General features: G+C 32.1%; 1 protein-coding gene across 1 annotated transcript; it reads left to right on the top strand.

Moving 5' to 3' along the window:
* Positions 1 to 7,973: 7,973 nt before the first annotated feature.
* On the top strand, positions 7,974 to 9,931 carry s100b (S100 calcium binding protein, beta (neural)). The gene is made up of 3 exons (XM_067398579.1): positions 7,974 to 7,983; positions 8,255 to 8,419; positions 8,817 to 9,931. The coding sequence occupies exons 2-3, from the start codon at positions 8,282 to 8,284 to the stop codon at positions 8,964 to 8,966; spliced, it is 288 nt and encodes a 95-aa protein (XP_067254680.1). The 5' UTR covers positions 7,974 to 7,983; positions 8,255 to 8,281; the 3' UTR covers positions 8,967 to 9,931.
* The last annotated feature ends 744 nt before the right edge of the window (positions 9,932 to 10,675 follow it).

The following is a 10,675-nucleotide window of genomic DNA, read 5'->3' as shown; positions in this document are numbered from 1 at the left end:
AAACGATCGGTTTGTGTGAGAAACCGAACAGTATTTATATAATTTTTTACCTCTAATACACCACTATGTCCAACTTCGTTCAGCTTCCGGCTAGTTAGGTCAGATCGCGCTCTGACAGCGGAAGTGATGTCTCGCGCTCATTGAAGTATATGGGCGAGACATCACTTCCTTCATCACAACGTGTTTTTTGACCTCACTAACAGGAAGCTGAACGAAGTTGGACATAGTGGTGTATTAGAGGTAAAAATGATATAAATAATGTTCGGTTTCTCGCACAAACCGATCATTTCGTCTCTTAGGACATTAATGTGTCGTCACGAGCCGCAGGTTTTAATTTTGATTTGTCTAAGCAAGTTTTATTTACTGTTATAGTTGAAGTTCCCATCTACTGCTATTATTCGACTGACAGAGGGCAGCGGTTGCAGTTAAAAATCATAATTTGCGTTCGAATGAAGAAAAAAAGTCACCTACATCTTGGATGCACTGGGGGTAAGCAGATAAACATCAAATTTTCATTTTTGGGTGAACTATCCCTTTAATCCATGGGCACGATATGTTAAACAAAGGGAACAATTTAAGAATCTGTGAGTATAAACTGGCAATGGATTTGTGGGTTTTGTGTTTTTCTCCTCCTCGAGGTGACTTCCTGGGTTCCGTAAAATTCTGATTAATCATCTGTGCACTAAATTGGACATCTTGCATCACTAGATATATTTCAGCTACAATTCATACTATTACTGTGACTGTTGTTCTTGAAAATACTTAATCTGTAGTAAGTTTTTTTGGTTGTACATATGTTTTTGTGTTATTAGAAGGAATTTGCTGTTACTTCAAATGTTGCTTCTGATGTCAAAGACGTGCAACATTCAATGTATGAAGTTTGAAGGTCGAACAGGAACAAACTCAATCGCATTTGCAATAATTGAAGCTGTTATATTTTTTGTACATATTTTATAGGCTAGTTTTCACATGATTTTATATCCTTTTATTCATTGCCTTGTTAAATACACACAGAATTACTGTTTTTTACTGTATTGTGTTTAATATGAATGAATGAGGCATTTATACAGCGCTTTCTAATGTACTACTGTACACCCTTTAGTAATATCAGGGAGTCTCTCCTCAACCACCACCAATGTGCATCATCCATGTGCCAAAGTATAACAGCGCCAGTGCACTCACCAGGGATGGGCATATGATACATGTATTTCAACTACGTATTTTAAATACAAAATAGTATTTTGTAATTTGTATTTGATTGGGTTGATAAAAATAGCTTAATATTTTGTATCAAAAAACTTCAGTGTTTTGTATTTTTGTAGTTTTAAAATACTGTAAAATACTTTGTAAGAAGTCTACATGATGACATCATAAAATTGCAGCCTCTGATTGATTCTTACTCAATAGTTTGCTGAGACTTGTTGAGATCAGAACAGAAAATGTATTCATGTGGAAGAAGGTGGTCAAGGTAAGAAACGTGCAGGCTGTCAGCTTTCCATCAATTTTTTTGCATAAATTGCTATAATTTTTAACAGTTCATGTTAAGTTTTGGTGTTCGTTTTGGTAGCCTAGGCTAAATAGTTTACCAATTTACACAATGTTCTTGAAAACTATTATAACGAGCAGCAGCCCCCTATATTTATGATTAACAATCAAATGATTAATTAGTTAGAAACTAGTTGCTATGAATACAGGTGCCATCAGTTGTTCTTATGAATGACTTGTTTGTCATTGAGTCAGTGTTGCTGATGCAAAGTAGGCCCTTTGTTACCAAACACCAAGTAACTAAATTAGAATCATAGGGATCTGTGAATATTTGATCTGTATGCCGCAATCGCCATATTTTATTTTATTTTGTAGTTTATTTTGATACACTTAAAATTAAGGTATTTGGTATTTTATTTTAAAATACATTTTGATGTATTTTTGCCCAACCCTGGCACTCACCACACACCAGCTATAGGTGGAGAGAATAGAGAGTGATCCAATTCAATGAACGGAATATTTTTAGGAGGCCATGACACTGGGGATACACCCCTACTCTTTAATGATGTAAGACACTGCTGACGTGTTATCTGGTGCGCCAGAGCTTTGTTTACAGTCTGAGGGAGAAGCACGCTGTATTCAAGCTATTCTACATTGTTTGTATTTTGGTATTGCAATATTTTTTTTAAATGGTGCATAAGTGTGCATGTTGCAGATGTCCTAATCGCCAAAAACAACCACGGCGACGTAAAAGTGCATTACCAACACCGACAGATGAAAGGATTCAATGGAATCAATTCAATGGAAAGGATTCGGGAAGAGAAGACAATGCTAAATAAAGTCATAGTTTTTGTTATTTTTGGACCAAAATGTATTTTCGATGCTTCAAAAAAATCTAACTAACCCACTGATGTCACATGGACTACTTTGATGATGTTTTTATTACCTTTCTGGACCTCCGTTTCAATGGAGGGACAGAAAGCTCTCGGACTAGATCTAAAATATCTTAAACTGTGTTCTGAAGATGAACGGAGGTCTTACGGGTTTGGAACGACATGAGGGTGAGTCATTAATGACATCATTTTCATTTTAAGAATGTGGGGAACCGGCTTCAGTTAAAACCAAATGCATATACTGTCCACTCAAGTGGAGATCTGAAAAACTCTTTTAAAAATGTGTAAAAAAAAGATCTGAGGGAATCAGAATAATCTGCAGAATTAATTTTAGCATGGAATGTGTTACACAGCTGATATTGTAACATTTTTATTGAGATATGTTTAAATAATAAAATGTGATATATTAAATACATATTAAATAATACAATAAATATTGCAATACAAAAATATTAAATATCAAATATGATAAAATAAAAATACTATATATAATATCTGACACCGGTGCCCCTCATTAGGGGAGTCACGTGACTTCCGAGCCGTAATAGACAAAGCTGCCAACACGGCAGCTTGTTTTACTAGGTTAAGTGGCTTATAGATTTTGTTAACTTGATGGTTTATCTGTGGAAGCGGACCAGACGAAACACTGCAGGTAGGAAATAAGGGACAGATTAGAAGCCTACGTGCCCAGACTGGGATGTAAGCTTCATTTTTAATAAACCTGTAGAACAGTAGTAAATCACACACACAAAAAAAAGCCAAGTCTGCCACCGAGTGGTTAAGCATAAACATTGCAGATGAGAAAATGGCAGCGTAAACAACAATTGCGGTTACACAAATATATCCAAATATAAACTATATATCCAAATAGTCCATAGCCTACTAAATGAATCAGTAATACTTCATAAGAAATTTTAAGCTACCCTGAATGGTTTTCAAAGAGGTTGGATGCATTTGTAATGTTTGTATAGAATATATGACAGTTGAATAGCGTCAATGCCCCCATGTGGTCTTATGTGAAAAAACATTTTGAACTTAGGCTCTCAGCTAAGTCAAGTTTTTATTTATGTATTTTGAAAGTATTTTCAAAATCCAAAAGCGTATTTTTAAGTAGCCTACATTATCAGACCTGTCTTGAAGTGAATCGGGGCACTTAGCACCTGGAAAGCTGCCCTTGTCCGTTGCTGTGGCGCGTTGCCAGGCGATGACTCAGCATTTTTGGCAAACCTTTTTGGCACAGCGAGAGGTGGGAACGAAAAACCGCCACTGCAGCGCGGCAACAGGTCATTGCCATGGCAACAGCCGAAGCGACAGGAAGGCCAGTGAGTCTCGCTGGGTGATTTGTATGTAGAGAAAAGTTCACCTGGATGAAAAATACTCTAAAGACTTTCTTTCAGCGCCTCACACACTATAAACGGACACGAGCGAATGTGGCCAAACATACTAAATTTTCTTTCAGATCAACCACCCGCGCAACAGAACACACACATTTCATTCCTTAACGTTCAGAAGGTCAAACGATGAAATATCAGGTCGTAATTGTCTTTGTAAATCCTTGTTCCTCAAAGTTTTCCTGTGAAAAGGAGCCTGTCATTTAAAACTCAGAAGAGAACACGTGTGGCAACTGAGGTGGTAAAAATAACTGTTTCTTAATCTCAATATCTGTGCACAAAGCAGGCCTATATATAATTTGCATTAACTGATATTGGTTCACTATAATCTTAATGCTCTACATATAAAATAATAATAATACAAATTTAACTGTATTTCCTGTTAGAAACTCTTCAAAACTCACACTGATTACTATTAAAAAGGTCAAAACATCATTTCACAGGCAGGAATATGTGTCCTTATAAGACCTTTTAAATATCGTTTTTATTCATGTTTTATTCAATTTATTCATTGTTTGTTGCGATTTCAATTCATAGATGGACATTTAAGGCCACAAAATCATTAGATTAATCTAGAACATAAAGATTATTGTTAGAAGCTTTGATGATGTGCATTAAAATCTAGTGCTATCAAAGCGCTTAATCGCATTTAACATAAAAGTTTGGGTGTGTGTGCGTGTGTATAAACCATGTAAATAGCTCTGCCCACTATGAAATCTTATTGGTCGAAAGTTCTCATAACTTTAGATGATCATGTATTCTATCAAAAAGACCAATTTAAAGATACAAATTAAATAAAAATAATTTCTGGAAATTTAAAAATGAACCAACTAAACTGGCAAGTAAATATGAGCAACAAACAAATTTTTTTTCCCTTGTATTTTTTTCTTTCACTTCATTTTAGTCAAGATGTGAAAGTAATAGGTATAGTAGTAAGGACACAGTAGTCAATGAGAGCATGTGATCTTGAGCGTGGCTGGAGCTCAGAATGGGTCCTCTGTCAGGCCACCACTAGTATCCCAGAGTGCACTGGGCAGCCAATCATATGGCTGACACAATGGCAGAGAGAGAACAGGTTCCTCAATCCAGCGGCCAACAAAAGCTCATTTATTCGGGCATTTTTTACAGTGGTGATTATTCACAGCCAGACTAGGACAAACACACACACACACACACTCACACACACACACATTTGACTTTATATCGTGAGACCTTGCACTATCCTTTATTAATTTATTTTTTAAAAAATGTAGCTAGTTTTTACATTTATTTTAATTGAATTTGATTTAATATTAAGTTGAACTGTTAAAGGATCTCATATTTTATTAATTTATTTTTTTATTCATTTAAATTTAATTTTAATTAATATTAAAGTTTAACTGTTAAATCGCCTATTATTTTATACATTTTTGCAGCAATTTATTTAGTTTTTACATTTATTTAAATGTAATTTGATTTAATATTAAGTTAAGTTAAATTTATTATTTTAACAATTATTTAGTTTTTAAATATATTTTAATTTAACTTGATTTAATAAGTTCAACTGTTAAAACAACTCATTTTATTAATTTATTATTTTAACAATTATTTAGTTTTTTAAAAATACATATTTTAATTTAACTTGATTTAATATTGAGTTTAACTGTTAAAGGGTATCATATTATTTTATTTTAATTATTTTATTAATTTATATAGATTTTTACTTATTTTACTTTGATTTGTTATTAACAGTTAAACTTATTATTATTATTGTATTTATTTATTATTTTAATAATTATTTTGTTTTTAAAATTTATTTTAATTTCATTTGATTTAATATTAAATAAAATAAACTGTTAATGGCCGTCATATGTTTTATTATTTTAATTAATATTTTTTAATTTTACTTTAATTTGATTTAATATTAGGCTTAAATTTGAAAGGGTCTCATTATTTTGTTATTTTATTTGTTAATTATTTTATTAATTTATTTTGTTATTAAATTTAATATTTAGTTTAAAAGGGTCTCGTTTTTTATTTATATTTTTTAGTTTTTTAATTTAATTTAATTTGATTTAATAGTTAATAATTTAATAAAAGTTTAAAATGGTATAATTTTATTTATTTATTTTTTTTTATTTAATTAAATTTAATATTTTTTTATTATTAGGGGCATTAATATTAAGTTTAAAATGGTATAATTATTTTATTTATTAATTTATTAGTTCATTTTAGTTTTTTATTGAATTAAAATCAATTTTTTATTTAATTGAAGTTAATTTTCAACTGTTTAGGAACATTTGAAGAAAAAGGAAAAGCTGACCCACACATCTTCTGGATCAAGATCACTGATTCATCACGGCAAAACAATTCAGCACCCATAATTGAACAGTCATCTGAGGCAGTCCATTGCACACGACGCTCCCAGATTGCAATGTGATGAACAAATCAACACATGAGTACAGAGATGGAGAGAGATGGATTATTGATTTGTTCACAGGGTGTTATATCCATCTGACCCCAGAGAAAGGCCGTCAGGACAGCAAGCCCGACACAAGATTCAGTGTTTGCTGTCAACAACAGTTTGCTTGTGCTGCCTATATAAAGCCACAAAGACACATTTATTATGGCGGAAAAAAGCCTGTCCGGCAATCGCCAACCGTCCGGCCCACTGGGTACAAGCCAGGGAGGAGTGGGATGGGAGACTGAAGGATCGTAGTGCCCCGTGACTGCATTCCCATGCACCTCTTCATTTTTTATAAGAGCTATGACTTCATGGCTTCTGATTTCACTGTTCATATAGAACAATAGTAGTGCAACTAAACACATAATAATATTTATATTAGGGCTGCAACGATTAATCGCGATTAATCATTTGTAAAAGTTTGTAAAATCACAATAAAAGTCTGTGTTTACGTAATATATATGTGTGTGTTCTGTGTATAATAATTATTTATTTATAAATACACACACATTCATGTATATATTTAAGAAAAATGTTATATTTATATATAAAATATTTATGTTTATATGTAATATAAAATATATATAAATATATATTTTTATAATACATGCATATATTTCTAAACTTTATACCTGTATGTGTGTGTATTTATATATACATAATTATTATACACAGAACACATACATATATATTACGTAAACACAGACTTTTATTTTGCAAACGATTAATCGCGATTAATGGTTGCAGCCCTAATTTATATCTATAAAGTATTCATAGGTAAAATAGAATGCAATAAAACAAAAACATTCAAATTAACTTTTTCTTATTCATAACCATCTTTTAATATTGTAACTCATGCTAAATAAATGCATAATAAATTTTATATTATATTATATTATATTATATTATATTATATTATATTATATTATATTATATTATATTATATTATATTAACTATTGTTAACAAATGTGACCTTATTGTAGTGTTACCAATTATTCTGTAAAAGTAATGTATTAAAGTTTACATTATGTCATTCAGTGCAATGAATGTGTGTGAGTGTGTTTGTCTCGGTGTCAAAGCTGTTTAATAGTCCACTGGTGTTTAGGACACACGTCTGGCCAATTCTATAACAGAAAAGGATCGGCTGATTAACATGCCACACCACTCACTTCCTCTCAAACACACTATTGTCGTCCACCGAGATGCCTGACAACAAAACACTTGTGTGCGCTTATGGGCAACAGAACTTCCCAGAAAGATCAAAAGAAGAGCAAAAAAGGGGGAAAAAGTGGTGAACATATATCCTTATGGCCTAAGTGAAAGGGGGAGACGACCAATGTATAGAAAAGGCGACTGTGTTTGATTTCTTTAGAAAAGACTGACAAGACAAAAGCTGCACGTTTCCAAAGAAACATCAAAAACATGCAGACAATAAACATACTTAATATCAAGTTTACGAAAGCCTAATATTTTTTCATGTAAAGAAAGTTCTGCATGATAGCAAAGGCAGATTTTTTTTTTTTTTTTTACTAGCTTATTTACTATAAATTTGGCCACACAAGTGGTATACTTTGTGTGTGTGTTGATCTCTTTGTATCTCACTCTGAATATGTGTGTAGTGGAGTGAGAACAAGGTCAGAAGCTGATTGGTCAGTTCTGGTGATTGACAGGTCAGAATCTCAAAGCTACAGGCCCCTCTGTTACAGACCTATAAATGGACTCCCATCTCACTCTGCTCTGAATCGCCTCATTCTGACAAACTCTTTGCTGGTAAGTCTATTACGTTTTTTTTTTTTTTTGTCATTATAATGTTTTACAGCTTATTTTGCTCCAAGCATTCCAAACTGCAGATGAAATTGCAAAACTAACTACATAATGACTAGAAATGTGTTTGCAAAAGTGAAAGACAGAAAGAAAGTTAATGGTCCATAAAATTGCTCCAACACTTAAACTTTTACAGTCATTTGAGGGGGAAAGTTAAACAGCTTGCAATTGGTTTTAAACATTTCATTTTTTTTTGTGCTTATTGTAATTCTTCCAGAAAACGTTGAAGCCAGACTACATTAAGATGTCAGACTTAGAGACCTGCCTGGGAACCATCATTGAGATCTTCCACAAATACTCGTCGAAAGAAGGCGACAAGTACAAATTAAAAAAGAGCGAACTCAAGGAGCTGCTCACGCATGAATTTCCGACTCTGACTGAGGTAATTAAAAAACTTGCACTATAATTTGTCTTGAAATTTTAAGAAAATATGATTTACAATCAAGGCTTTTTGTCAGAATTGAGTTTGTGTCCGATATTTATGATTAAATTAGTGCTGTCAAATCAATTAATCGCGATTAATCGCATCTAACAAGTTTGTAAATATGTTTGTGTGTGTGTGTGTGTGAGTATGTGTGTGTGTATATATATATATATATATATATATATATATATATATATATATATATATATATATGTATATATATGCATACACAATTTTTCATGCTAAATGTGATTAATTGCGATTAATCGATTTGACAGCACTAGATTAAAAATGTTAATGCTAACCAAATGATCTATTTTCGTATTCCTCAAGTTTTTCTCTTTATTTCCCTCAGCAAGTGAAAGATCAAGCGACAATGGACAGTTTGATGGAAAGCTTGGACACCGATGGCGACTCGGAGTGCGATTTTCAGGAGTTCATGACCTTCATCACCATGGTTACCATTTGTTGCCATGAGTTTTTCGAACACCACGAAGACGAATGAGTCGGATTTAAAAAAAGTAAAATTTTCCGTAGTTTAATGAGTCACAATACATTCCTTCTCTTAAATTTTGCTTTGTTCTTTATCATATCATATTAGGATTGTTGTTTTGTTTGGTCAGAATGTACATGCAGCTTGTATGACAATTTGTTTGGCTTATTTTGCTAGACCCCAAACCAGTTTATAATTTATTACAAAGCATGTTTCTATTATTTTGCCTATTTTCTTTCCAAGACATGCCCATCATAAATCTCATCGAGTGAAATGCGAACCAGGTGTTGCGTTCTTGTCATTTCAATTCCAGGCTGACTGTAAAATGTTTTTTTCTGATTAGCTGCAGACTATTAGGCTGCTATTGACTTACATCGGATTGTTCCGGGGCCTTAGACAAATCACGCTGTGCTTTAAAAAGAGCCACCAAAGCGAATTATTCTTTTGAAAAAATCTATCAAGCATATGGTATGATGTTTATGATCATCCAGCATATGTTGTTAGAGGTGTTTTTCAAGTCTTAAATGCCCAAAACTTTACTATCAGATTTATTTGATGAATTGTGTTTTCCAATTTTAACTTGAGCTAAAAGTTAATCTCAAACAATGGCAAAACATCAGGCCTCTTTCATAAACATTAGCAATTTTCTGTATTAATAATAGAAAAATATATTTACACAAATTATGTTGAACTGAATGCAGCAGTTTACATAAGAACAATTTACACAAATTTGTTTTAATTGTGCTTAATGAACAAGGCCCTACAATGAATGTTTCTTTACAAAGTCAAAAGGAAGGCTTTCTTTACAAATAAAATGTAATCAAGTTTCGAAATGGAAGCCAAACTGTTAGAATTATGGAATGAAAACTAGATAAATAAAATTGTGAACAGATGAAATTCAAGTAACGTGTGAGCAGTTTTATGAAACATTAATTGCATTTGTTTTAAAATAAAAATCAGTTTTAAAATCTTTACATTTCCATGATATCTATCTATCTATCTATCTATCTATCTATCTATCTATCTATCTATCTATCTATCTATCTGTCTGTCTGTCTGTCTGTCTGTCTGTCTGTCTGTCTGTCTGTCTGTCTGTCTGTCTGTCTGTCTGTCTATCTATCTATCTATCTATCTATCTATCTATCTATCTATCTATCTATCTATCTATCTATCTGTCTGTCTGTCTGTCTGTCTGTCTGTCTTTAGTTTAAAAATCTAGCATTAGTTTTAAAATAAAGATGTTCAATAAAATTTTTCTTTGTCCATAAATCTTGTCTTATTTACAAATTGAATTTAAATGTATTTGCGAAGAGGAACTGGCACTTACTGGGTGTATAATTAATCAATACCTTTTATATAAACCAAGAAAATCATTACCTAAATGCTTTGGAATTACCTTCTCTTCTAGAAAATAAATAAATAAATCATATATATATATAAATATATTACAGTGGGTATGGAAAGTATTCAGACCCCCTTAAATTTTTCACTTTGTTATATTGCAGCCATTTGCTAAAATCATTTAAGTTCATTTTTTTTCCTCATTAATGTACACACAGCACCCCATGTTGACAGAAAAACACAAAACATTTTTGAAGATTTATTAAAAAAGAAAAACTGAAATTTTCCATGGTGTTCAGACCCTTTGCTCAGTATTTTGTAGAATCACACTTTTGATCTAATACACATATGAGTCTTTTTGGGAAATATGCAACAAGTTT

This window comes from Chanodichthys erythropterus, chromosome 10 (assembly GCF_024489055.1).
Source record: "Chanodichthys erythropterus isolate Z2021 chromosome 10, ASM2448905v1, whole genome shotgun sequence".
NCBI classification, from domain to species: Eukaryota; Metazoa; Chordata; class Actinopteri; order Cypriniformes; family Xenocyprididae; genus Chanodichthys; species Chanodichthys erythropterus.
This window is presented reverse-complemented; position numbering and strand designations above follow the sequence as displayed.